The sequence below is a fragment of the Drosophila simulans genome, chromosome 3L (genome assembly GCF_016746395.2).
Source record: "Drosophila simulans strain w501 chromosome 3L, Prin_Dsim_3.1, whole genome shotgun sequence".
Taxonomy (NCBI): Eukaryota; Metazoa; Arthropoda; class Insecta; order Diptera; family Drosophilidae; genus Drosophila; species Drosophila simulans.
This window is the reverse complement of record NC_052522.2, coordinates 7,964,543-7,989,798: the sequence shown is the minus strand read 5'-3', so window position 1 is coordinate 7,989,798 and position 25,256 is coordinate 7,964,543. Positions and strand designations below refer to the sequence as shown.

The 25,256-nt window shown below is 46.9% G+C and overlaps 9 protein-coding genes across 20 annotated transcripts in view; 4 read left to right on the top strand and 5 right to left on the bottom strand.

Moving 5' to 3' along the window:
* The first annotated feature begins 147 nt into the window (after positions 1 to 147).
* Positions 148 to 2,660, top strand: LOC6737218 (SUMO-activating enzyme subunit 2). The gene is made up of 4 exons (XM_002084022.4): positions 148 to 419; positions 474 to 628; positions 682 to 969; positions 1,026 to 2,660. The coding sequence occupies exons 1-4, from the start codon at positions 276 to 278 to the stop codon at positions 2,542 to 2,544; spliced, it is 2,106 nt and encodes a 701-aa protein (XP_002084058.1). The 5' UTR covers positions 148 to 275; the 3' UTR covers positions 2,545 to 2,660.
* Positions 2,661 to 2,792: 132 nt separating this feature from the next.
* On the top strand, positions 2,793 to 3,403 carry LOC6737217 (39S ribosomal protein L36, mitochondrial). The gene is made up of 2 exons (XM_016169975.3): positions 2,793 to 2,889; positions 2,944 to 3,403. The coding sequence occupies exon 2, from the start codon at positions 2,944 to 2,946 to the stop codon at positions 3,328 to 3,330; it is 387 nt and encodes a 128-aa protein (XP_016030921.1). The 5' UTR covers positions 2,793 to 2,889; the 3' UTR covers positions 3,331 to 3,403.
* A 17-nt stretch (positions 3,404 to 3,420) lies between these two features.
* Positions 3,421 to 4,374, top strand: LOC6737216 (2-aminoethanethiol dioxygenase). Its single transcript, XM_002084020.4, has one exon. It carries the CDS (start codon positions 3,523 to 3,525, stop codon positions 4,243 to 4,245), a length of 723 nt encoding a protein of 240 aa, XP_002084056.1. The 5' UTR covers positions 3,421 to 3,522; the 3' UTR covers positions 4,246 to 4,374.
* A 30-nt stretch (positions 4,375 to 4,404) lies between these two features.
* LOC6737215 (lariat debranching enzyme) lies at positions 4,405 to 6,188 on the bottom strand. The gene is made up of 2 exons (XM_002084019.4): positions 5,859 to 6,188; positions 4,405 to 5,803 (listed from the first exon to the last, which is right to left on the bottom strand). The coding sequence occupies exons 1-2, from the start codon at positions 6,053 to 6,055 to the stop codon at positions 4,405 to 4,407; spliced, it is 1,596 nt and encodes a 531-aa protein (XP_002084055.1). The 5' UTR covers positions 6,056 to 6,188.
* Positions 6,189 to 6,380: 192 nt separating this feature from the next.
* On the bottom strand, positions 6,381 to 11,767 carry LOC6737214 (importin-7). Its single transcript, XM_016171069.2, has 10 exons — positions 11,379 to 11,767; positions 10,369 to 10,604; positions 9,816 to 10,313; positions 9,576 to 9,752; positions 9,251 to 9,396; positions 8,400 to 9,197; positions 8,115 to 8,338; positions 7,735 to 8,045; positions 7,207 to 7,679; positions 6,381 to 7,143 (listed from the first exon to the last, which is right to left on the bottom strand). The coding sequence occupies exons 1-10, from the start codon at positions 11,466 to 11,468 to the stop codon at positions 6,947 to 6,949; spliced, it is 3,150 nt and encodes a 1,049-aa protein (XP_016030920.1). The 5' UTR covers positions 11,469 to 11,767; the 3' UTR covers positions 6,381 to 6,946.
* A 208-nt stretch (positions 11,768 to 11,975) lies between these two features.
* On the top strand, positions 11,976 to 14,475 carry LOC6739623 (actin-related protein 3). Its single transcript, XM_016174311.3, has 6 exons — positions 11,976 to 12,224; positions 12,318 to 12,498; positions 12,560 to 12,874; positions 13,071 to 13,607; positions 13,668 to 13,751; positions 13,824 to 14,475. The coding sequence occupies exons 1-6, from the start codon at positions 12,181 to 12,183 to the stop codon at positions 13,917 to 13,919; spliced, it is 1,257 nt and encodes a 418-aa protein (XP_016030919.1). The 5' UTR covers positions 11,976 to 12,180; the 3' UTR covers positions 13,920 to 14,475.
* On the bottom strand, positions 14,464 to 17,600 carry LOC6737212 (transcription factor 25). Of its 2 annotated transcripts, none has more exons than XM_002084016.4 (6): positions 17,216 to 17,600; positions 16,763 to 17,139; positions 15,842 to 16,708; positions 15,448 to 15,774; positions 15,172 to 15,395; positions 14,464 to 14,865 (listed from the first exon to the last, which is right to left on the bottom strand). In XM_002084016.4, the coding sequence occupies exons 1-6, from the start codon at positions 17,369 to 17,371 to the stop codon at positions 14,705 to 14,707; spliced, it is 2,112 nt and encodes a 703-aa protein (XP_002084052.1). In that variant the 5' UTR covers positions 17,372 to 17,600; the 3' UTR covers positions 14,464 to 14,704. The 2 variants fall into 2 exon arrangements, with proteins under 2 accessions (XP_002084052.1, XP_016030918.1); XM_016171068.3 differs by lacking the exon at positions 14,464 to 14,865 and adding an exon at positions 14,984 to 15,094 and having other exon boundaries at positions 17,216 to 17,545.
* A 254-nt stretch (positions 17,601 to 17,854) lies between these two features.
* Positions 17,855 to 18,750, bottom strand: LOC6737211 (vesicle-associated membrane protein-associated protein A). The gene has a single exon (XM_002084015.4). The coding sequence runs from the start codon at positions 18,609 to 18,611 to the stop codon at positions 17,955 to 17,957; it is 657 nt and encodes a 218-aa protein (XP_002084051.1). The 5' UTR covers positions 18,612 to 18,750; the 3' UTR covers positions 17,855 to 17,954.
* Positions 18,751 to 19,081: 331 nt separating this feature from the next.
* The window catches only part of LOC6737210 (NAD(+) hydrolase sarm1), a 52,759-nt gene continuing 46,584 nt past the window's right edge, over positions 19,082 to 25,256 (bottom strand). For 6 of the 11 annotated variants that reach the window (XM_016171057.3, XM_016171062.3, XM_016171058.3 and 3 more), the window contains 6 exons: positions 23,101 to 25,026; positions 22,860 to 23,039; positions 22,623 to 22,792; positions 22,262 to 22,479; positions 20,970 to 21,903; positions 19,082 to 19,275 (listed from right to left, as the gene is read on the bottom strand). In XM_016171057.3, the coding sequence (XP_016030905.1) occupies positions 19,191 to 19,275; positions 20,970 to 21,903; positions 22,262 to 22,479; positions 22,623 to 22,792; positions 22,860 to 23,039; positions 23,101 to 25,026 (3,513 nt within the window). In that variant the 3' untranslated portion in view covers positions 19,082 to 19,190. Of the gene's footprint in view, positions 19,276 to 19,335; positions 19,629 to 19,895; positions 22,480 to 22,622; positions 22,793 to 22,859; positions 23,040 to 23,100; positions 25,027 to 25,256 lie in introns of those variants that run through there. The other 5 variants (XM_044923020.1, XM_016171066.3, XM_016171059.3 and 2 more) reach the window with 4 other exon arrangements.

Here is a 25,256-nt window from a genome sequence, read left to right as displayed (position 1 = left end):
TTTCCTTTTTTCTGCGCAGTTCATGGCGATTTTAATATGTAAAATAAAATATATTAATAATACTAGAAATTATTAGAAATATATAAATACTAGAAAAGTTCATTTAAGTGATAAGTAACAGTCACCCATATTCGCCATCCCTGGTAGAGATTGTCCGTACCTTTATATGTTTTCCAACACCTGCACCGGCGGCGTCACTTTTTTCGGCTTTTCCGTATCGCAATTTTGCAATTTTCTTGCCAAAAATAAGAAAAAGGAAAACGTACATTCAGAAAATGGCAGCAGCTATCAATGGTGTTTTCCCAGCCACATTGCAGGAGCTGGTAAAGAAGTCCAAGGTGCTGGTCGTGGGCGCCGGCGGAATCGGCTGCGAGGTGCTCAAAAACCTTGTGCTTAGCGGCTTTACAGACATCGAAATTGTAAGTTATTTCGAAAAAAGTATTTCATATTATTAATATATAAACATTACCCAGATCGATCTGGACACAATTGATCTGAGCAACTTGAACCGACAGTTCCTATTCCATCGCGAGCACGTTGGAAAATCTAAGGCACGGGTGGCCAAGGAAAGCGCACTGAGCTTCAATCCGGACGCTAAGATAACCGCTTACCACGACAGTGTAACATCGTAAGTTTTGCTAGCTTTGCCTTTACATCTTGCTAACAACACATACCTTTTAGTACTGATTATGGTGTCAACTTCTTTAAGAAGTTTGACTTGGTGCTCAGCGCCTTGGACAACAGGGCCGCCAGAAATCATGTAAATCGCATGTGTCTCAATGCGGATGTCCCGCTGATCGAGAGCGGCACCGCCGGCTACAATGGCCAGGTGGAACTGATCAAGCGTGGACTCACCCAGTGCTACGAGTGCACTCCAAAAGACAAACAGCGAAGCTTCCCGGGCTGCACCATACGCAATACGCCCTCCGAGCCGATTCACTGCATTGTCTGGGCCAAGCATCTCTTTAAGTGAGTATATCTAATATTTACTCTAAATTGCATCGTATCTATTGATTTATTGGCAGTCAACTATTTGGGGAGTCCTTGGAAGATGAGGATATTTCTCCCGATGCTGCTGATCCCGATGCAAAAGAAAAGGACGGCGCCGATGGAAATGGCGAGCCCAAAGACGATGGGAAGGAAAAAGGCGAAGAGTCAAAAGAGGAAAAGGAGGCCAAGGAGGATACTGCCAACGGGAACATACTGCGCATCAATACTCGCCAATGGGCTAAGGACTGCAACTACGATGCAGGCAAGCTGTTCAACAAGTTCTTTAACGAGGACATTACCTATTTGTTGCGCATGTCGAATTTGTGGAAGACCCGCAAGGCCCCCGTGCCCGTGCAGTGGGATACCCTGCTGCCCGAAGGATCCTCCGGCGATCAGAAGGATGTGGCCAAGCAGCACCACAAGGTGTGGTCCATCGAGGAGTGCGCTCAGGTCTTTGCCAATTCATTGAAAGAGTTGAGCGCTGCCTTCCTGAAACTCGAAGGCGACGATACTCTGGCTTGGGACAAGGACGACCAGCCAGCCATGGATTTCGTGGCGGCTTGCGCCAACGTGCGATCCCACATTTTCGATATTGAGCGGAAGTCAAGGTTTGAGATTAAGTCGATGGCGGGAAACATTATTCCTGCTATTGCCACCACAAATGCGATTACTGCTGGCATTTCCGTGATGCGGGCTTTCAAAGTCCTGGAGGCCAAGTGGGAGCAGTGCAAGGCCGTCTATGCCCGACTTAGACCAAATGCGCGAAATTACTTCCTTGTGCCGGACGCTTCTCTTCCAGGCCCCAATCCCAATTGCCATGTATGCGCCAGCGATCCGGCCATTACTCTCAAGATCGATACGAAGCGCATGCGTATAAAGGAGCTGCGTGACGAGGTCCTGGTTAAGACGCTCAACATGTTGAATCCGGATGTGACTGTGCAGAGCAATGGCTCCATTCTAATCTCCTCAGAGGAGGGCGAGACCGAATCCAACGAGGGCAAGCTCTTGAGCGAATTAAACATTGTGGATGGTGTGATTCTCAAGTGCGACGACTTCTTCCAGAACTACGAGTTGAGTATTATTATTTCCCACTTCGATGCGGAGCGCGATGAAAACTTGTTCGAAGTCGTAGCAGATGCCTCGCAGCTGAAGCCAAAGGATGAGCAGCCGGAGGTCGTGAAAGACAAGGAGGATGAACCGAAATCGGCTAAGAAGCGTTCTGCCAACGGGGAAGGAGACTCAAAGGACGATGGACCTTCCACTTCGAAGCGCAGCCGGCCCACCGAAGTGGTTGAGGAAGATGACGATGACTGTCTGGTAATCGAGGAAGACGAAGACCAAGCAGACGTTGTTGTCGTGGCCACAGACAAGCTCTCTGTGCAGAGTCCGCCAAAATCGGGATCCAAGCGCAAGCCAAGTGAAGTAATCGAGGATGAGGATATCACCGAGATTTTGGAGTCGTCTGACGACGAACCCGCGGGACCAACCAAGTGCAAACGTTCCCGCCTGGACGACCCATCATCCAACCCCGTGGCAGTCATCAGTATCGATTAATCAAAAAAAAAAAGTTTTTATTCGAATAAGTTCTCAACTGCGCACTAAAATATGCTCTTGATTCCTCTCATTGCATTCTGATTTAAAATAAAAACACATTTTTGTGGATCATAAAATTTTCAAATTTTGTTTTGTTTTACTCGTTAAAATAAATATTTTTTTACGTCTTTAAGAAATCAAGTGTGAAAAATGTAATTTTATTAAGTAAAAGAAATATAAAATAACAATTTAAATTAGTCAAATTTTTAATTCGATACATTTTTAGCGCCAACCAGTGTTGCGAAGCACTGGAAGTCATTGTGCCTGTAATCGGCTTCTGACCAGTTCAATCCAAAACAGAAAGAGGTGAGCTGTTCTACAAGTTTTCATTGTAAATCTCAATGAAAATGCCAATTTCAGATGTCCCTGGCTAGTAGAATACTGCAACAAGGCTCCCGCTTGTGGAATGGTCTCAGTGCCGCGCGTGGTTTCCACCTTCTCACCCGGCGGGCTGCTCCTGCAAGTGTATCAATGCAAAGCTCGCAACTTGTGGCCGCCACAACTGGAATCTGTCAGACGTCGGGTCTGCTGACACCTGGCTCCACTTTGGTCCAGCAGGTGGCGGGATTCAAGGTCAAGGGCCGCCTGAAGCGACGCTGCAAGGACTGCTACATCGTGGTGCGCCAGGAGCGCGGTTATGTCATCTGCCCCACGCATCCACGCCACAAGCAGATGTCGATGAAGAAGCGCGACTACAAGTCGTGGATTCTGACGCACGCCACCCAGTCCAAGGAGCGCGGCTACTAGACCTAATTAGGCATTAATAAAAGCATTTCTTTAAATATGTTCATAAATAAATAAAAGAAAAAAAATCAAAGTAGTCCGTTATACGTTTCCTAACACTGGATCAGCTGATTGTTTGTTTATCTCGCAGTCGTTTCTTGCCTGTTTCGTTTCTTACTGTATCAGACCGGAGTTCAGTACACCTGGCCGAAAAAGATGACGACGCACTTCAGCAATGTACTGCGACAGGCATTCAAAACGTTCGACCGGGCAAATCACGCCAGCTTCAATGCGAATTTGCAGCACCTGCGTCAATTGACGGACGAGCTGACCTACCGGGATCTGCACCTCCGCGAGGAGCTCTTTCGCAACGGGGGAAGCCATCGGGCACCGTGCAGCTACATGCATATCTTCGAGGATGATCGCTTCTCCATGAGCCTGTTTATAGTGCGCGGTGCGAGCACTATTCCCTTGCACGATCACCCCATGATGTTCGGTCTGCTACGCTGCATCTGGGGTCAGCTAATGGTGGACAGCTTTTCGCACCAGTTGGGCCCGGATGAGCCGCTCACCTATGACCTTCATCAAACAGTGGTGAAGGTGCATGTCGAGGAACCCATATTGGTCACGCCGGCTAGTCCGTGTGCCACATTGACTCCTAGAAAGAGAAATTACCATCAGATTGCCCAAATTGGTAGCGGCGTCGCCGCTTTCTTCGACATTCTTAGTCCGCCATATGATGCGGATATGCCAACATATGGACCGCGACAGTGCCGCTTCTATCGCGCCAAGGCAGATGGCAGCCAGGTGCAGCTGCACTGCATCCCATCACCGGATACATACTATTGCGATGTTGTGGACACGCCCGAATCGGTAATGCAGGCCGCTTTTCAGTGCGCCGACGAGGTATATGCCGATAATGCCAGCGGGACACAGTGAGTCGTTATCTCGCTTTCCAACAGCTAACACCCTCCTATTTATTTGCCCATCATTACCCGTTGGCTGCTCGTATCAGCCAAGTATCTTCTGTGTTATTTAAATAAAATTGCCTCCTTTTTTTTGTATAAATCGGTCCGCTTTCACGGAATTTGTTAGGGTTTAATCTTCTTGCGCTTGGTAAATGTTCTGATTGCGTCGCTTCAGTTTTTTCACATTGGGACTCGCGGGCACTGATGCAGGTTCCTCTACATGAGGGGCTTCCGTCGCTTTAATTGGTTCTTCAGGTTCCTCCTCGGGCAGGTCTATCACGTTTTTATCGGTGGTATCAGCTGCTGCAGTTGTAGGTGCTGGCAGGGATAAGTTAAGTTTCCTTTTAGTTGGTGTAACCAACGGTTCAGAAACGTCTTCTTCCACCGCCTGCTGCTTAGAATTTTCTGTTTCCCTATCCTTGCATTCGGTAGCTCCCACCGAAGGCAGATCTTGGCCATTCGCCAACAAAACTAAGCATAGCGGATCGTCTATACCCAGAGTGGCACAGAACGTATTGCTCTGGGGGTTTAGTTGAACCTTGGGTTGGTCCACAAACATGTGCTTATAATTAGACTGCTCGGCGGGATCGAAAGCTGGCACTGTGCGCTCAAAGTTCTCGGGGACTTGAAGTTTCTGAAACTTTGCGGTCACTGCTTCTAGTTCTTCTTCAGTGGGCGTAAAGTTTGATCGCTCTGTAATCTCTCCCGCCTTTTTGCCGGGCAGGTAATAATAATTCTCCTTCACAGAAATCAAGTGATTTGTACTGTGCAAGATGGCTAGCCACTCTGCGTCGTATTCCAGGCGGGGAGTGCCTTCGATAGGGTCACTGGGTACCTCTACCACTTGCAGGAATGCACGACGCGGCAGGCATTTGTCGAGAGCCAGGAACTTGGTCACGGGAACAGATTTGGATGGTGGAGGTACAGAAGCAGCTTTCTTTTCCTTCTCCTCGTCTTCATCTTCACTGCTGCTGGAAGAGGAAGATTCAGCATCTCCTAGCTTCTGGCTGTGATTGTGGGGCACCAAAGCGGCAAACTTGCAATGCAAATGGGCAGCAAACCAGTAGGCCGGTTGGACCGCTTTCAGTAACTCCTCCAGTGGCTGGCTACCTAGCTTCCCGCTCTCCATGTCTGCCGCAAAAAAGGGTTTCTTGCGGAGCAGTTGCGCCTTGTTTCCATATTCATAGATGCCGGTGGGCCAGTCGTGGGACAGGAAAATATCAACTCGACCGGAAATTTGTTTCAGCCTGAAGACTTCTAGCTGCCGCACATGGTAGACACTGCGACACGTGGACTCGGTATATGGAGGAAATTCATGATGGCCGCGCAAAAAGTCGTGACCCTTAAAGATTCCGCTTATTCCAGCTATCCGAACTCCGTTTACATTGACGACGCCGGCATAACCAAGGTAGTAGATATTTGGAGCCACCCATCCACCGTATGGGAGCTCCTGCAGGTAATTAGAGGCCTCGTGGTTGCCGCCAATAAATATGGTCAGCACTGGTGCTACCAGCTCGCCACTGTAGTATCTTTAAAGAGAAATGGATTACCTCCTGATCTACAAGCTGCCGACACTCTACTCACTTGTAAAAGGAGCACATATCCAGGTACTTCTTTGGTACAGCCATCGTCTGCAAATCCTCCAGATTCCGGGTGGACTGAAAATCGCCACAGCACAATAACAAGTCGATCTTGGTGCCGCCATCCTTTTCGATGCCCTGTATGGTGTCGTATATTCGTTCCAGTTCGCCATGTGCGCATCCTTCTACAGCTACTTTCATGGTAAGGTAAGTTGCTACTTTATAAATAAAATTCAGTTGTAAACAAATGCGGCCTGTTGTCCAAACAAAAAATGCGTTCTGATATCGCTAATCGATCGGCAATTAAGTGTGAGAAAACGTCTTCGGGAAACGAAAGGATGGACGCTCTTATCGATAACTCTACTTCATTACCGCCAACATTTAAAATGCTCAAATCTTCCGGAAACTAAATCTTACAGCGTTATTAAATATAAATATATATATTAGATAAACTTATCAAATTCGTTCTCTGAACGCTTCAAATACCTTACAAAAAAGTACCCAAATAAGAAAAAGATTTCTCCAGTTCAAACGTTAAAAATGTTTTTTTTTTTTATTTTTCAAAAATATCGCTTCATTTAGTACAGAATATACGTGTATGTGTGTATAAAGAAAATGTATGTGAAATGCTCTGCGTTGAATTCTCATTTTCTGACCTAGATGCCAACTTTTTTTGGAGTTCTACGGGGGCGTGCTGGTGGGCACAATCTCATTTAATGAGACCTTCTCGTCCTGACGTGTTTGTTTTTCGTTTCGTTTCATTTACATACATAGATTTACAATGGACTTAAGTTATCATAATTTAGTTGGCCGCGCTGGCCACAAAATAGGAAATAAAATATAAATCTACAATAAATATAGTGCGGTCTCGTCGCCGCTCGACCGATCGATTTTTTAATCTTATTAATCGATCGATTGTCGCAGCATACATGGGTACACGGAGTGTACGAAAACCAAGAGAATGCCTTTAAAGCCATCATCAGCATGCCAGATGTATTTTGTTTGATGTTTTTGTTATTTTTGGAAAGAATATGAGAAACAATCAAGTCAGAAATCGAACCAAGTGTCTGGTGATCTGGTCAATTCAGTTTCTTAAGAGCCGAACTTAAACGACGTGGGCACGGCAGTCTGCGGAAAGGCGAAGCCACCTTGCTTCTCGATCAGCTTCGATTCCTTGGCGGCTTTGCGTTGGTCGGCCGTCACCACCACCTCTTGCAGCGCCTTGGCTTGCTCAGGTGTGAGGTTGGAGGTCAACAGCGCATACCAGGCTTGGTCTTGTGCAGAAAGTGCTGATGGCGAAGATAGGTTATTAATTAGTTTATCAATGGTGTACAAAATTCAGCACAACTTACCAGTAATAACTTCCTTAAACGTCCAGTACTCATCGATGGCGCTTTCGTTCTCCTCATCGTCAATGGGCGTTGTAAACGACTCCAGTCCAGTCTCGTTCAGATCACCCACAGACTCTTCGGCATCACCGTCCGAGTCAGCATCGTCGTCCTTGATTTCGGCTTTCACTTCGAAGCCCGACTCATTGCCCTTGGTTTTGGCAAATTCGGCCAATTTATCCAGATAGTCCGGTGCCATTTCGTCCATGTCATCCTCGTCACTGGACAGAGCCTCCTCACAGTCGTCACCGTCCTCCTCCTCCTCTTCTTCCTCTTCCTCCTGAGCACGAGACTCGTAGGCGCGTTTTAGTCCATCGAAAAGCAAAATAAGTGCGGGCACAATCTTTCCAGCCACTTCGCTCAGAACCTGGGGCTTGGCTTCGCCCAGCGAGATGAGGGTGCACAGACCCAGGACGCAAAGTTTGCGATCGTGGATGCTGGAAAACGTAACAATAAACTATCTACCTCATCAACAAGCATATCCATTCTTACCCTAGGAAACAGTCCGTGTCGTGAAGCCACTGCTTGATAAAGTGCGCGCTGATAGAGTCGTTGTTTTGCTGGGACATTTTGTCCAGAATGGACAGCAACAACTGAGGATTATAGTAGAGTGCCGCGATTACCACTTGCAGACACATAGTGCGCAGCTCTGAGGATTGAACCTCACGAGTTAACCGGGACAGAGCCAGCTCCACGAACATGTGTATCACTGAGTCGATTTGACCCTTGCACTGCAAGATAATCACTTCCATCAGTTTGGCGGCATGGCACTCGGGATCCTCGCCAGGACTGCCAGTAAGCATCTAAATGAAATAGGTTTATTTTGTTATTCGAGGTTCAGACATATTTAATAATTAAAAATAGAAGCTTACCGTTTTGCACATGTCGAGAATGGCCAACAGCCTGTTGGGATTGGAGAGGAAAGCGGGTGTGTCGACTGTCACATAGTTATGCAGAGCAGGCATAATGTCGATGAAGTAGTCAATACCGTCCTTCTTGAACACCTGGTAGATGAGCTCCAGCATCTGCCACATTTCGGGGGAAATGGCCTTGGCTGTCAGGTCGTAGACCAGGGAGAAGGTTTCCTCATAGAAGTCTGAAGAAATGACCAGATATTTTTAAAACGATATCAACGATTGAGGGCACACCCAACTCACCAGTGATGTTGTGCTGGAAAATGTGTCCGACAACATTAATGACGATCGGGTGCAAGTTGAGCAGGACATCGGGATGCTCTTCCATCACACTGAGCAGAGTTTCGATGGTGTTAAGCAGGCTCATGGCCGTGATGGCCTTCTCGTCGGATCCCTCCTCAGATTCTAGGACCTTGCTGAAAGTGGTGGCCAGGTGCTGGCAGATCTCGGTGGCCACGGGCAGCAATTGCTCGGTAAAGGTGCACACGATCTTTTGCATAACGTTTGTTAGATCTTCGTTCTCCGTCTCCCGAATGATGGTAAGTAGCTCCTTCGTGATCTCCTTGATCTGTGCCTCCACGTATTGCGGCGCCTCGTCCTGGGACGATAGGAACATCTGCAGACCGATAGCTGCCTCCACTTTGACGGGCAGCTCCTTGTCGGTAAGCAAGGCGTTTGTGGTCAGACGCATTATCTCGGCTAGCACTTGGGGATTCTTGATTTGGACGTCACAGAAATAGTGCAGCACCCAGCACGCGCGCGCCCTCATGTGGCCCGCGGGATTTTGGAATTCTGGGAAGACGTAGGTGGTCAGCATGGACTCCACTTGGTCGCGGTACGAAGCCTTCTTCAGCAGCACGTCCGCCAGCGTTCCAATCATGTGCAATGCACCATCTTTCTGTTTGTTGTCCGCATTCGGCGATGTAATTATCTGCATAATTGTAGCCATGGCCTTGGGCAAAATGCCCTTGCGCTTTTTGCACATAGAATGCAGCAGAGATTGAGCTGCCGGTACAGGTGTGGCATAATCCTCGAAGATATCTATTTGGAAACGGTTAGTAATGAAGTTCAAGTAATTTAAAAAGTTCTCTTACCGAACTTAAGGCGAATGTACTCGTAGGGATCGCTTTCCCATAGCTCCTGATCGGAGTCAGTAAACGACATGATGGGAAAGATCACGTCCTGGATGACAGCCACCATGTGAGGCTTAATCAGCTTCCAGGTGTAGGCGTGGCTTACCCTGCAAACGGAATAAGTTACATTAAAAAAAACGGGTCATAACTGATTTAAATCGACTTTCTTAATTGCAATTATAAAAACTACACCTTATCAGCTTGAAAACTTTTCAGACCGGGAGGACTTTTGGAAAGTGATTTTTTGAATGTCACAGGAGAATTTATTTAATACTAAAGTACTTACGCATTCTTCAGATAGTTGAGCACATCCGTGAGAACGCGTGGTGAGACGTAGACTCTGTTTCGGTACTGGTCGAGGATCTTGAGGAGCACCTCCAGCACGCCCTGGCTAAACGTGGGCAGATACCACTCTGCGAATTTTTGGTATTTTTCACTAACCACATTGCTGGGACTGCCATAACTAAATTTATACATACAATATTAGTTATCTAGACTATGAATATAGAAAATGCCATCAACGTACCGCTCAAACATGCGAACCATAATGTGCAGGGCCCACTTCTTCGTCTTCCAGTAGGGGAACTCCGTTCGCTCGTCATCGTCCAGGTGCGAACTATCGGGCACTGCGCGATCAGCCACCTGACGACAGATCTCCATCCACTGCGAGAAGATCTCCTTGGTAATGAGGTCCAGTGGAAGGGTGTATTGCGTGAGAGCATAGTAGATCTTGAGAACCTGCTTTTGTAGCAGCACAGATTGCTCGGACTGCTCTGCCAGCAGTCGAACCATCAGCTGGTAGATCATGGGCAGCAGTAGGTTCATTGCCTCGTTTAGCGGCGTCCTCTCCTCATGCCGCTTGTACTCGTAGGTCTTGACCAGTTGGTACATGGTCACCAAAGCTCCGTTCCAGCCGTTGACATCCTGGTTTTGCAGATAGATGCTGATGCTGTCCACCACCTGTGGCCAGCGTCCGGGGAAATCGCTTTTAATGATGTGATTGACGCAGACGGACAACTGTACCCTGTGTACAAAACGAAATTAGCTCCCTGGATAGGATTTTCAATGAATTTACCCACCTAATCAGCTCGGGGGCGTGCACAATAGCATCTACAATAGCGCCACGGATCATAGCCCGATCCTGTTCGTGTATAGAGAAGGGTATTGGCTCTCCAGGCTTGGCCTCGTGGTCCGACCAGCTGCTGTTGATCAGATTCTTGAGGTAGACAGCACCGGCCTGTCGCACCGGCTGTTCCACCGTCGTTTGCATAACGATCTGCAGTATGGTGGGCACAAATCCGATGATTTTGTGTATCTGTAGGGGTTTTAATGTATAGAAATGAAATAGAATGGATATGTTTACACAGCTGTTTGGGGTGGGGTTAAATTTGAATTGGTCAAAGAATCAATGGCAGAAGCACTTTAAATTCCGTTCACAGAGCTCAATTAATATGGAGGAGGGAGCCAAGAACAACTGCTGGCCATAAGCGCTGATAAAGTTAATTGACAACAGGGGGGTTGGTGGGTGGCGATTGGGAGGGGCATGCAAATCGTTAGATGCTGACTCAGTCGTAATGAGCATGCCTCTACAGTGGGGCCAAAGCAATTGGTTAGTGGGGTGGGGTCTAATTAGACTGGCCGCTCTGATTGCCCACATTTAATTCCAAGGGAATTGCGTAAGCTTCAATCAAAGGGCATTCCGACAATATTTCGAAAGTCTCAATTAAATATTTATTAACAATTCAGTGGATTTCCGGAGAATCAAGCGAAACCCGCAGTAAATATGTACATATATACAAATATATATAGCATACACATGTAGGTGCCCCAAAGATATCGACTTGTTGCCTCTGGGGCAACAACATAGAAGTCGGGATAATGGTAAACACATAAAGGGCAAACTTTTTGACCGATATCGGCTTACACTATCCACACCCACACACTTGTACAACGACAAGAGTGATGGAGTGAGGGAGCGAGGGAGGTTAAAAGCGAACAATTAAAAAAGCACATGGTTTTCAGGCGATGGCGCCACCTCCAAGACCTTTCGAATTCAAGTGCAGGCGTTTATTTTTGGGGACAAACTCACCTGGGCCAGTTGATCCTCGGCCGCCTTGCGCTGCTCCGGATTCGGATCAATAGTTGCGCGCAACAGTTCCGTGAGTTTTTGTGCCTCCATTTTTGCTACTTTTGCCTGATTCCACGTTTCGCCGGTCTTTCTGCTGCACCTCGTCGTTTGGCGGTCACCTTGTGCCCACTGTGCACCCGCTGTTCTTGCCTTTATAAAGTCCTTGGTTTATGCTAGCCGCACGAGTGGCTCCAATGTGGGGGCCAAATTGCAAATCTCTTTTCCGGAGGAAAAAACGTGGAAAAGGCTCCACACACGCACACACACACCGCCGAAATTCGCGAGACGAACGAAGCGTAGAAGAAGAAGAAACCGCGCCTGCATGTGTTGACTAACGCCGCAGTATATGGGGCCCTACAGGGCTACGTATTTTCGCCGGTAACAGTTTAGCGAAAAATTCGAGCAAAGATTTTGTCTCGGAAAATCTAGGCGATATTTCAAGATAGACCACTTCCTTTATAAGGTAAACGTGCAACTATATTTAAAGGCTTAAAAAACACCGACTTCTCACAATTCCCGATAAATTGCCATTCAAGTTGCATGGCCAATCGATTGTTGCAGCCCTGGCAGCTGCTCGTACGTGAACACGCGAATGTGTGTGTGACGAAGAGCAAAGTGACACATAGTTGGAGGTGTGGTTGAAAATATATAGAAATCTGGGCTTATCTGCAACTGAAAGGAACGGAAATTTGTGTCAAAGGCGAGCGAGGATCGCAACTGAAGAGCTTTAACTAGCAGCAAGGCAAAAGGACGAGCAGCGACCATGGCAGGCAGGCTACCGGCATGCGTAATCGATGTGGGCACCGGGTGAGTTTTTGGTTTCGATTGCCCGTGGGGGTCTCCAATTGGACGAAAAGGAGGTCGACTGACTAACACTCTGCTTGCCTGCACATCCACCAGCTACTCCAAACTGGGCTTTGCCGGGAATAAGGAGCCGCAGTTCATTATTCCCTCGGCGATTGCTATCAAGGAGTCGGCCCGAGTGGGAGACACCAACACACGTCGCATCACAAAGGGCATCGAGGACCTGGACTTCTTCATCGGCGATGAGGCCTTCGATGCCACCGGCTACTCCATCAAGGTATGCTCTTGTATCTAGGCCCATTAAGCAATCGATCACATTTATTATGGTATTCCAATAGTATCCGGTGCGTCATGGTCTGGTGGAGGACTGGGACTTGATGGAGCGCTTTCTAGAGCAGTGCGTCTTCAAGTATCTGCGAGCCGAGCCTGAGGATCACTACTTCCTGCTGACTGAGCCGCCGCTAAATACGCCCGAAAATCGGGAGTACACCGCGGAGATAATGTTTGAGACGTTCAACGTTCCTGGTCTGTACATCGCCGTCCAGGCGGTGCTTGCCCTAGCCGCCAGTTGGGCCTCCCGGTCGGCTGAGGAGCGTACCCTCACAGGCATCGTGGTGGACAGCGGCGATGGAGTGACGCACGTCATACCCGTGGTAAGTAGCACAGATCTTATCTTATCAGCAGAGTTGGGTTTGCACTGGATTCGGTAAAAAACTGTTTGGAAAGAGAACACAAAACCGAAACAGTAGTCGGATTTATTAAATTAATAAATTCCACATTCTGAGGCTAAGATAAAATAGCGTATTAGTTATAAACATATTAATATATTAAGCTGTTTTTCATTTCTAGGCCGAGGGCTACGTAATCGGCTCCTGCATCAAGCACATTCCCATCGCTGGCCGCAACATCACCTCGTTCATCCAGAGCCTGCTGCGCGAACGGGAGGTGGGCATTCCGCCCGAACAGAGCCTCGAGACTGCCAAAGCGATCAAGGAGAAGCACTGCTACATCTGTCCCGATATCGCCAAAGAATTTGCCAAGTACGACACGGAGCCGGGCAAGTGGATACGCAACTTTAGCGGCGTGAACACGGTAACCAAGGCGCCGTTCAATGTGGACGTGGGCTACGAGCGATTCCTGGGACCCGAGATCTTCTTCCATCCCGAGTTCTCAAACCCCGACTTTACCATTCCACTGTCGGAAATAGTGGATAATGTCATCCAAAACTGCCCAATCGATGTGCGGCGTCCTCTATACAATAACATTGTTCTGAGCGGTGGATCCACGATGTTCAAGGACTTCGGCAGGAGGTTGCAGCGAGATATCAAGCGATCGGTGGACACACGTCTCCGGATCAGCGAGAATTTGTCCGAGGGACGCATTAAGGTGGGTGATATCACAGCTGCTAATGAGTCATACTTCTAACATTGATTATTTTCGTTACAGCCAAAACCCATTGATGTTCAGGTGATTACGCACCACATGCAGAGGTACGCCGTGTGGTTTGGAGGCAGCATGTTGGCTTCAACGGTGAGTTGTAGTGCCTTAGGATCTGTAAAATTCCTATCTTTATCTCTATCTCAATATTCTTCCCATTTCTAGCCCGAGTTCTATCAGGTGTGTCACACGAAGGCTGCCTACGAGGAGTATGGCCCAAGCATTTGCCGTCACAATCCCGTCTTTGGCACCATGACATAATTGATCCGATCCAATCGGCTTGCAGCAGTTATTTTTGATTTATTTTTCCATTTAAAATTTGATTTATTCTCCAACTATATATATATATACATTGCGATTCGGTATTCCACGCTAAAGTATTAGTAATTATTCTTTTCTATATGTGTTTAGCTATTAACTTACCTTAACTTTGTGTAAATCAGTTTCGTTCTGTTTAATTTCGTGTGATTTTGTTAGGCTAACTATAAAGCAACAACTCCGATGTCTGCCAGTTCAACCCCTATCTAAGGTGCATTATTTCTAGAAGTCGACTTTTATACCATACTCAAACACGATCACACACAGTCACACCGATCTAAGCTCTTGGAGAAATCCCGGCTCTATACACATTTAAATACGAAAACGCTCTACTTGTCATAGAAATATTTATAATTGCAATAACTGCAACCAATTCAAACCCTGAATGAACAAAAAAGGAAAAACGAAAAGAAATATTGATGAGAAATCTGTTTGTTATATTGATAAGCGTAATTAAAAAGGCATTAAATAAATCAATAAAACATTCTTTAAGCTCAAACACTTTCGTCGCTTTTGATCTAAAGCTTTTACTGGAAAATTTTATTCAATGCATAAGTTACATATACATTTATTTGTTTTATGTGTTCAAATTGCTCTATGTATTGTATATTTTAATTTTGTGACGGTGTCGCTTAGCTGAGGAAATAGCAAAAGGTGGTTTCCAAAAACATGTTCCGAGCTACAAGTCCGAAAAAACTTCGTTATGCCTCACGTAATTGACAAACTGACTAGTCAATGTAGTCACTGGAGCCCTCCTCCTCGTCGTTGCTGCTCGTGGATTGTGCCGCCGCCGTTTCCGGCGAACGCAAGTGCTCTGCAATCCGGAAGTTTTGCAGGAAGTCTCGCATCGCGTCCATCATTAGCGTTAATGACTGCTGCAAACCAGCTTCTGCAATATTGTTGGAGGAGAAGTGTAACTACAATATCCCATAGCGATTCTTTTGGAATTTCGGCAAAATTTTAGTTTAGATTTTTGACGATTTTAAGAATGGGAAACAAAATATCGCTTTTAGCCAAGTTATTAAACGAAAGCTACAGCTTTAATACAATTTCGGGATATAAACGAAATTAAGCAAAGCCCAAATACAACCAGCGAAAAATATTCTATGATTCATGCTCTGTGACGAAACGGGGCGACAAAATTATATTAGGTTTTATCCCTAGATATTTTTAATGATTAAATGCTCATACGAACCTTCTCCTTCGCCAGCTACGCCGGCAGCTCCTTGTTCAATGCCCGCTTCTATGTTAGCATCGCCTGCAGCTGCTCCCGCAGCTGCTGCTGGTGCTGCTCCTCCTTCTTGGAGCTGAGCATTTGCTGCCAGGTTGTTGATGTTAAAAGAAGGCAAGAGCGATTGAAAGAACATAGACACAGAATTGTTCGTGTTCGTTGTGGGGCTGCTGCTTGACGAGGATTTTCTGCAAGTACTGGGTTTAAGAATTTACTAACTTTGGGATTCGAACGACCTACCGCTGATAGCAGTTGACGCTGTTCGGTGGTGGCAGTGGATCATAGGTCATAATGGCTTGCTTCTCCTTGGACACGAAGACCGCCAGTGGAACTTTCTCCTTGTAATCGGAGAGTATGACATGTCGAAGAATGGGCCTTGGTGGTGTTCCACTATATCGCAGTGATCGCTTCTCCTTGTACTCGTTGACCAGGGGATCCTTACTATCAATGCGATCTAACACTATGTTCACGTTGGATTCCAACCAGGGTAGCACCTCGTTCTGACGCCAAACGACTCTTGCACGGCACACATACAGGCACACCAGCTGGTGCAGGGCTGGCGATTGACTGGTGAACAAGATAAGGCATTAAATTCCATTCCACTAATCATTCAAGGAGATAAGACTCCACTTACTTGCCCGACACATCCGCAAAGAAGTACGACGAGGCCAGCACCCTCTTGTCCGTTTGCACCGACATCTCGTCCAAAAGAGGACGCAGAACACCCGGGAACATTAGCAGGGCGTATTGCAGTGCCTGGTTAGAGCGTTCACAAGCGCCATAGAGCGTGTGTAGAGCCAAAGCATATGAGTAGGCCATATTGGGCAGCTGATTGAGGTTCCTCGCGGCGTTATACTTTTCATAGAACTCCACCAACCATTCAAACTGCTTGCTGCGCAAGGCATAGTAGTCAATGACTAGAATCATGGCAAGGGGATCTGTGTCTGGCTGAAGACTGAGCAGCAGTTTGGAAATCTCGAAGGCGGTGCGGCTGCAAGCTCGTTCCTCCAGGTACTGCGCGTGCTTAAACAGCACGATGTAGAAGGATCGGTTTTCCTGTCTCCGGTAGTCCAGTCGGCAGTTGCCCGACGTCAAACTGAAGTTGATGTGCAGCGACGATTCCAGAAGGAGAAGGGCGCGCTCAAGCAGTTCGGACGCCAAGGAAAAGTCTTCGGTCATCTTGCATACTTCGCTGAGTTGAACCAAGGAGTCGACATGATAGGGGCAGCGTTTGATAAGTGTGATCAGAAATTCGGAGTCAATGCGCTCAAGTGCAGAAAGGAACATTTGCTGCACGCCCTGGTAGTATTGGCTATGCTCGAAGGCAAACCATTGAACGTCCGCTCCATTATCTGTGATAGACTTGGAGGACACCGATGGAGAGTCTGGGGCGGGCAGCAGCTTCATCGTGATGGTGTTTTTGGTCAGTGGCGGCCACGAATCCTTGGCGGTCACCATATAGGTGGACTTCAGTGTGGGCTTCTGCCTGCCACGCTTGGTTCTGAAAGAAAGTTTGATTGAATGGAAGTTCTTAGCCCAGGGACTCCAAACTTACTCCACTTTTACCACCCGCTTGCCAAAGGTGCGACGCATCTCGTTCTGTGGATTTAGGTGGCGCAGCTCTACGGCCAGCAGTTTCTTGGTGGCAGTAGTCCCGGTGGCAGCCGATACCAACTGTTTCGCCGACTGTCTAGGCACCGCATCGTAGACCTTGCCAAGGAGCGGATCCACCTTCTCAAAGTACTTGTCCTGACGCTCGTTATCCTCGCTGCTGATGTGATTCCCACTGGACTTGGCCTTCTTCTTGCGCTTCTTTTTCTTCTTTTTAGCCGCACTGGCAGTTGCATTGGGCAGGGCAGCAGACGGATGCTCCGTTTCATTGTCATCTTCTTTGAACTCACTCTCCGAGAGACTCAAACCGGCTTGATTGAGCTGGAAAATTTGTGGGAACGGAGGATTACGTAGTTCATTTGGTGATGAGCTGGCTATTTTATTAAAAGCGGCCTACCAAATCGAATGGATTAAGGTGCGATTTTCGGTCGCGTTGCATATCGCTGTCCTCCAGTTCATCATTGTCGCTCAGCTCCTCGCAGTCCTCGTCATCAGGCGGTGGCGCCAGCTTGTCAGCGTCGCCCTGCAGCTTCTTCAGCATACGCGCAGACATCCTTCAATTGTCCTTATACCCCTTAGCCGGAATTCTATTTAATTTCGTCGCAAAATACGTGTGTATTTCGCTGTTTTTTTTTTCTTCACCACATTCGCTTTCGCACGGCTGCAGGGTTGCCGAGCTCTGTGGCCACGCGCGCTTCACAGCACTGGCCTGGACAGGTGGTCCCAACTTGGCGGGAATTGAAAAAGCAATTCTAAATTTTAGCAAGTGCTTTACACGATTTTCAACTTACACTAGCTTCAACGCCTTGACAGTAGAAGTTGGATCAAACTTGACGTGTTATTCACAGAAATTTAAATAAGTACAGTTTTTTGTCTCTTAATGAAACGAAATTGGAAATATTTCCGGTTGCATTTGAAAATGTCTTGAAATAATTAATTTTTATTGGACTTTTCCTATATTAAACATTTACTTCTAGAATACGTATATATTACATGATTTATTCGTATCCGAGCATAAACAAATTTTCGAGGAGTATAGAATTGACAACCAAAAAGTCCTTTATTGACAAACAATTTTCGTACAATTTCGGTGCAATTTACTGCCTTCTGTTCTTAAAGCTGCCATGATAAGGAATTTACAAATGAGTCTTGCCATAATAGGCGCCTGCGACAGCGGCCAGTATAATGACTATTATGGTGGCCAGGTAGAAGAAAGTGCGTCCAACCGCCTGGTCACGCAAGCTTTCGATCTGGTCTGTGAGGACCACATGCTCGTCCTCCAGCATGCTGACTTGCTTGAGCAACTTGGCCATTGGCTCACTGACTTCCTGGGCATCAAAATGGACCTCCCCGTCCTTGTTGTCCGTGGACAATGCAGCTGAACCTCCCGCCTGACGGAAATCGTCCTGCTTCGAAGGGACCAGCTCACATTTGATCTTCGTGTCCCAAGTTTCATTCGGGTTCTGCATCTTCCAGAACTCCTGCATATCGGTTATGTCACCAGTCACCTCGGCGGCCATGAGAAGGAACTTATGACGCTTCTGTATCTGCTCCTGCAGAATTGGCTGCATATAGATGTCCACGCTGACCTTCTGCTCGGGCGCCAGGACTCCGATGTTGGGGCGCACGTAAAAAAGTTTCGGAGTGGTGGTCTTCATCTTGAAGGCCATTCGCTGGGTCTGACTGGTGTTCCTGATGACCAGCTTCCTGCTCACCGAGCGGTTGAATGGTCCCTCAAAGACGAGCACTTCGCTCGGGTCTAGCGCAAGTTTGCTCTCGGTATTGTCGGACATATTGGAATATGTTTATTTTTTATTTTATTTTTTTTTTATTCTTTTATTTCTCGAAAAATCGGAAGCGATACGAACTGGAACCGATTATGACCAATATTTGAAAAATATGGTACCAAATGAACACGTTCCTTGACAATGCCGCAGTGAAAGTGACAGAAAAAGAAATGCGAACTGGACTTTCCATTTCATGGCTGAATTTAGTTCACATATTTCTTGATTTCTCATAAATTTAACTTTTTTGGTGTGGACACACTGGTCGGTTTTGAAAGTCATATGAGCAGTCCCACTATTGTAGATTGCAGCTTTTAGCTTATATTGCTTAAAGAAATGTCTTAAAAGCTATATTTTAGGTTAATTCCATAAATTATTTACAAACCTGTCTTTAAATATTGTTCAAAAACTTTTTAGAACTTTTTGCAAATTGTACTTCTGTGTATTTGTTAGTTCAAGATGTTTAGATAACAACATGATTTTGAGTTTCAGTTCGTTCGTTTTATTTGTTTTTTTTATTAAATATTTACAAAAATTCGATACGTTTTTTGTGGCTGAGTGTGTGTCAGGTGGGGGGTGGTCCATCATTTACCAAAATATCATGCGCCCGGCATTGGGGGAGGTGGCCTTGGACAGAATGATGCCCGAAAGTTCCTCGTCCTCCATTTCGTTGCTGTTTCGAGTGGGAGGAGGTATGGGTAAGATACAAATTAAAAAATGTTTGACAGGACTCTTTCGATTTATGCAATTATATATACACGTTTATTGGTATCGCTATTTGCTTTGATAGCTTTCTTTTTTTTTTAGTTGCTTGCTTGGTAATAAATAACAATGAATGTTGGTTGTCGAGACGGCGGATGTTGAGTGTGGGCATCTATATTGATCTCACGGGTGCGATGATGGGTTTTTCGAAATCGAAATCGATTCGATTGGTGGGTGGGTGCTTTTGTGGGCGGGTGCAGTACAACAGGCACAACGATAACAACAGTTACAACGGATTGCGGTAGCCAATTTCGCTTTTATGGTCTACAAAAAAGTCCGGATATAGAGAAAGAAAGAGGGAAGAAATAAAAGTGATAAGATATATACAAATAAAACATTTCGAATTCCATTAGAGGTACAAACACAAAATCCAAATGCAGAACGCAATACAAACATTGAACAAAACGTATAATATCGGTACATGCGATTGATGATATAGTATGGACTGATTAAGCAGGGGAACAGGGCTAAATAGGGCCAATAATACACATTTCGTTTGAATTAAGTCACATTTTATTTCCGTTTTTTGTATGTATGTATTTCGATTTTTTCGGCTTTCGTATTTAACTTTAGGCACTATTTAAATATTAAATATATATTGCAAAAATCAATAAAAATATGCCTTAAAAACTCCTGCGCTAAAAATTAGGTTTGTACAGCATGTTTTGTTGTAAAAATTTTGCATTAAGTAAATTTCGATTATACGTAGTTTAAATATCACTTATGTAAATATTTTCGTTTTAAGCCACACGGGTTAATTTCAAATTTTGCAATTTTTAGTTTACGTTTTGCGGACGGTTACAAGAACATGTTGCATTCGCGAGAAATGTACAAATTTTTAAACATATTATTTATAAATAGCATTTTAAATATAGAGTGTTTTCGTTTTCCAATGTATTTTTGTTTCTTGTAGTGTTTAGAATTAGTTGGTTTCTGTTTTGTGTTCTATAAATTAGGTTTCGTATTTATGCAGTCGTTAATTGTATTTTTCTTTTTATAAATTAGTTTTCGCAATTTAAATTCGCTTACTTATTTTTCAATAAAAAAATAATTATCAAAATCAACAACTAATCACAAGGCAAATAGAGTTTGAAGATATAGAAATTGGCGGGGGAGGGGCGTTCGTATATTTTGTTTTTTGGGCAACGCAGGCGAGTTTTAGTGGATGCTTAGCGAAACGAGTCAACGAGTGGCGAGTAAAAATAGCGAACGAGTACCAACACCAGAGAAAGAGAAGTAGAGTCAACGAGTGGAGGTAGAAAGGTTGTAAGGGCCCCAGGGGGTGGATGAATGCGTGATTGGATGAGATTCTTTTTAGATGGCACAAATGCAGCGAGTGGCGAGAAACGGGTTAACAGGCACTTAGTGGGCGAGTGGCGAGTAACTAGAAGCACCTTTTCACAATATGATTTCTTTCGAAGTAAACAACTGAATACTTTTATCCAAAGCGAAACCAGTTAAATTTAGATGACGCAACTTATTGGTGAAATCAGATCGTGAAATGATGGATAATAGTAATATGGAGCAGATAGAGAGTGACGAGCGACGAGTGGGGACATCGAGTCCCGGTCCATCTCGTCTCTCCGCCTTCTCGTTATGGCTTACTTTTTTATCAGCGAGCGGACCTTCTTCATCGTTCGATTAAATATCGTTTTGTTGTTTCCTCCGGCACTAAAGTTGGAGCCCAGTGAGGAGTTGGAGGTCTTGTTGCTGGTCAAACTGGCTCCCCGATGAACCGAGGCAGATGCCCTCTGTTGGTTGCCATGTCGCAGACATTCTTCTGGCTGATCCTCCCGCTCGCTTTCCGTCGCACTCACACCCTCGGGACTCTGGCGTTCCCTTACCCTTTCCATCGCTGGTTGTGGAGGTCTTTCGGGTGTGGGGGATTTCGAGGAGGAGCTGGTGTCCCTTCGTTGGGGCTGCGGGGTCATTGGAATGGCCAGGTTTTGCATACTCTGCGTTCCATCTGCGAGTTCGCTACTCGGTGGAAGCAGCTCTGCTAAAGTCTGTTTGCTGAGAATATGGTCTAGACTTCGGGACTTTCTGTGCTGCTGCACATTTCCCGGTGGAGATAAAGTATGCTTATCACGCCGGGTCACCGAGTCATTGAGGGCGGCATCCGTCACCTCTTCTTCGGGCTGCAGAGTGCTTGTGGAACTGGCGTTCGTTAGAGCTGTACTCCCCGCTGTCACCTTGGCCGCAGCTGCTGCTATTCTTTGCTCTGGAGTTGAGCCCGCCTGATCTAGAAGCCCATCCACACTGTGCGATCGATAGCCACTGCCCATGCCGGAACCAGATCCATGACCTAATCCCGCGGCGGAACTTCTCCGCGGAGGCAGATACGCCAACGGCATCATATTCTGCATGGACGCGGAACCCGCTCCGGTTTTGTGGAGCAGGGCTGCCTGTTGGGTGCGATACGGGGTGAGGATCTGGGAGCGTTTCGAGGGCGCCCGAGAATAACCACTCAACTGCGAGGTGCTGCCCCTTTGGCGGGCCGGTGAGGGAGATTGGCGGTACCTATTTGCCTGGTGATTAGCTGCGCATGAGACGGCGTTTCAAGCGATTTCGAGTGTGTGGCAATCAGAATTAAATCAATTATTAATTGGTAAGAGTAAAGAGTAATGGGTAGTGTAGTTGTAATGGGTTGCTTGAGTTGAGTGAGAAAGTAGTGGGTGTATGGGTGGGGGTAGAAAGTGAGAGAGAGTTGTACTAGAGAGTGTGACTTGAGGTTCTCTGCTTAAGCCTAGAACATATTCGAGTTGGCTAGCTCTGTAAATCGTTAGCATAACTTGGCTCACTCTACGCTGGAGCCGCTGGGGGACTCTGGTTAGAGCTTGAGCTTGAATTTGAGTTGGGAGTAGAAGAAGTAGTAGATGTAGTACTCGTTGGCCCACCTTGTCCGCTGCCATTGGCCGCCACCATCAGGCCATCCACCACACTGCCCGTAACGCCGCCACCACCTCCTCCTCCAGTTCCTGCTCCTGATCCGGCGCCTGCTCCTCCGCTCTGGTAGTCGGAGTCGTTGCTGTGCATTCTTTGGTATGAGACCGAACCGGGGGTGCCGGGCACCATCGCCGCAATGCGATCGATATTCTTTTCGCCGCGCAAAAATCTGCCGCATCAGAAGAATGGGAATCGTTTAAGTGTTTAGTTGTGAAGTATTCTGGGTTATTCAGGCTTAAGGTAATCGGTAATGGAGTTATCCATCGTCCTAGTCCCAGGCTAATCCAGATCTAAATGCGTCGCTTAATATACCTTTCGAGCTTATCGATGCATGCGTCCTGGTAGTCGTGGATCCAATTAACACCGTTAAAATGGGCCACACTGCGCATGTCCTCGGGAAGTCGCTCCACTTCGGGCCAATCGAATTGCTGGTCTATGATGGGTATAATGTTGCAGTTCGAGTTCAGGGCAGCCACGATTTCCTGCGAAACGAGTATTCCCTTATGAGTACCTATTGGTTAAAGGTCGATCCGCGAATGCGGTACTCACGCGATGCACCCAGTCCTTGCAGTCCTCGTCGTTAATGCAGCGGTGCAGGGCATCGGGCGTTAATACTAAGACAAAGTTCTTTGCCTGTCGAATACTGTTCAATAGGCCGTTGTCAAATTTGCCCGCCTCCAGGCGCTCCACGTCGATGAAAACGGAGAAACCACGCAGCTGCAGGTGCACCTGTAACGAATGGGATGTGGTAAGTGGAAATTCTCTTCTCAAGCACATTAAGTATACGCACCTTGAGAAGACTGGCTAGTTGGGAGCCGTTTGATCGCCTATAGCTAACGAAAACATCTAACGTCTTGGCCATGTTTTCTTCCGACGAGCTGGGCAGCGAATTCTCCAAGTTTTTGACCGCATTGAGAATTCTCAGACGATGGATCGAGTTGTGGATGCCACACTCCGTCATCAGCATATCCTCATTGACATGCGGCAGTGCACACTTGTCGATTCCAGCATTTAGCATGGCATACGTGTAGGTGCAGTAATCAGTACCGATCTCCGACAGAAATTGGTGCATCTTGGCCGTGTCCTTGGACGAGTAGTCAGCCATCCGCTTGAGATTTTGCAGCTCGCGTTCAAAACGCTTTAGCAGTATTCCATTACCGATTCCAATATCAGCGCGAAGGTTATCCTGATTGAGCTTCAATAGAAGATCACCGTCCACCTGGGACTCGTTGAACTTGTCGATGTAGTCATTGAAACCGATTTGCTTCACCCACTCCTGCACATCCTCCACGGACCACAAGGGAACCTGTTGGGACAGCTTGTGCGGCACTGTCTCTCCAATCAATCTCAGAGCCTGAGCGGCGAACTTGGATGCAATGGCATTTGGACAGCTGGCCACATTTTTCAAAGCTTCAATAGCGTTGATCTCCCGGAAGATGTCGGTGTTACCCTGCTCCCTCTTGATGCCCGCCTCCATGCAAAAATGGAAGGCAGCCAGATTGCGGGCTTCTTCGCGATTGGAACTCAAAACCGGAACCAATCTCTTAAGCCAATGTTTGCTTTGCCCGTGGGCATGTGCCAGATTGGATCTCGCAAAGGCCGAGGGGTCGTGGGAGGTGACAAAGGGTTCCACCAAATCCAAGCATCCAGACTTCAGCACCTCGGCTTCAATCTCCTTGTTGGCTACCAGCACTGCAATGGCCAGGCAGGCATAGTACTTGATGTTATCGTCGTTGTGGAAGGCCAATGGGAACAACCACATGGGCACCTTGCGCAGGATCATCTCCTCCTGGTTCTCGGCTCCACCATACAGAGATAAATTCGCCAGTGCACTAGCGCAGTGTCGCAGAGTTTCCAAATCACTGGTGCGGCACTCGAAGAGCACGGCATCCAGACCTCCCAGCCGTATCACATCCGAACAGGTGCCCTCGGAGTGTTTGAACAGATGCTCCAGGATGCCAGTTCCCACGCGGGAGTGCTCCATATTGGAATTCTTTGTACAGACACAGGCCACATTGACCACCTTATCGAGGCCATTATCCACCACATGTTTGCGGTTCTCGGTGGTTAGGCACTGCTCAAGAAGCTGTGCGGAGGAAAACTGGAGATCGGGCTTAACGCAGTTCTTCATGAGAAGATCGAGGCCGCCACTTTGGCGCAGGGAATTGCACAATGAGTAGCCCAGCTCGTGGCCATGTGTGGGCACTGCCCAAGCTCGTCGAATGACTTCGTTGATCTTCTCCAGGTACTGGGACTTCTTGCCACCAACATCGTGGACTGTTATGGCACTACCACCTCGCTCATCTTCTTGCAGGGAGCTCACTATTGAGGTCAGCATGTTGGAATACTTGTTGATGGTCTGCTCGATCTCTTGCTGCCCACTGCCTGCTGTCAGCGACTTGAGGTCATCCAACTTGAGATCGGCGAGCTTCAGCATCTGGCCATTCATCGCGGACATTTGCGAGGAGCTGGTGATCATGCTACTGCCGGTGCTGGAAACGCCCTTGTGCGACATCGAGTAGTTGGCCTGCGAGGCGGAGGATACATGTTTCTCCTGACTGATGATCCCGTTGGAGGTCATCGTCTGCGATTGCTGCGACTGGGATATCGCCTTCTTGTCCGCGGAGAAATTCTCACTTTGCACCGTAATACTGGAGGCCGCCACATTGTTGCTCGCCTGCTGTGTGATGTCGCCGGTGCGGAGTGAGAGGGCTTCCTGGATATTGTGGTGAGGCGTTGAGTGGGAAAAGGATGAAGCAATTAGTAAGGATGCATAAAGTATAAATCATTCGATTTTATAATGCAATAACAACAGATATGTACACTCATCAGGGGTCTGGGGGAAACAATCAATTGAATTGGGACATTAAAAACTGCCGGTATAACAGTTTTCAAACTGTCATACACAAGTTATACCTCGCTAGAAACTCAATCTAATCATCGTAT

Coding starts and splice junctions, on each gene's coding strand:
- LOC6737218 (XM_002084022.4), top strand. CDS start 276: ATGGCAGCAGCTATCAATGGTGTTTTCCCAGCCACATTGCAGGAGCTG. Junction 420..473: donor GCTTTACAGACATCGAAATT/GTAAGTTATTTC, acceptor AACATTACCCAG/ATCGATCTGGACACAATTGA. Junction 970..1,025: donor TGGGCCAAGCATCTCTTTAA/GTGAGTATATCT, acceptor ATTTATTGGCAG/TCAACTATTTGGGGAGTCCT.
- LOC6737217 (XM_016169975.3), top strand. CDS start 2,944: ATGTCCCTGGCTAGTAGAATACTGCAACAAGGCTCCCGCTTGTGGAAT.
- LOC6737216 (XM_002084020.4), top strand. CDS start 3,523: ATGACGACGCACTTCAGCAATGTACTGCGACAGGCATTCAAAACGTTC.
- LOC6737215 (XM_002084019.4), bottom strand. CDS start 6,055: ATGAAAGTAGCTGTAGAAGGATGCGCACATGGCGAACTGGAACGAATA. Junction 5,804..5,858: donor GATATGTGCTCCTTTTACAA/GTGAGTAGAGTG, acceptor TTCTCTTTAAAG/ATACTACAGTGGCGAGCTGG.
- LOC6737214 (XM_016171069.2), bottom strand. CDS start 11,468: ATGGAGGCACAAAAACTCACGGAACTGTTGCGCGCAACTATTGATCCG. Junction 10,605..11,378: donor CCGAGGATCAACTGGCCCAG/GTGAGTTTGTCC, acceptor AAACCCCTACAG/ATACACAAAATCATCGGATT. Junction 7,144..7,206: donor GTTTAAGGAAGTTATTACTG/GTAAGTTGTGCT, acceptor CTTCGCCATCAG/CACTTTCTGCACAAGACCAA.
- LOC6739623 (XM_016174311.3), top strand. CDS start 12,181: ATGGCAGGCAGGCTACCGGCATGCGTAATCGATGTGGGCACCGG. Junction 12,225..12,317: donor GTAATCGATGTGGGCACCGG/GTGAGTTTTTGG, acceptor CACATCCACCAG/CTACTCCAAACTGGGCTTTG. Junction 13,608..13,667: donor TGTCCGAGGGACGCATTAAG/GTGGGTGATATC, acceptor TTTTCGTTACAG/CCAAAACCCATTGATGTTCA.
- LOC6737212 (XM_002084016.4), bottom strand. CDS start 17,371: ATGTCTGCGCGTATGCTGAAGAAGCTGCAGGGCGACGCTGACAAGCTG. Junction 16,709..16,762: donor AAGCGGGTGGTAAAAGTGGA/GTAAGTTTGGAG, acceptor ACTTTCTTTCAG/AACCAAGCGTGGCAGGCAGA. Junction 14,866..15,171: donor CGTAGCTGGCGAAGGAGAAG/GTTCGTATGAGC, acceptor ACAATATTGCAG/AAGCTGGTTTGCAGCAGTCA.
- LOC6737211 (XM_002084015.4), bottom strand. CDS start 18,611: ATGTCCGACAATACCGAGAGCAAACTTGCGCTAGACCCGAGCGAAGTG.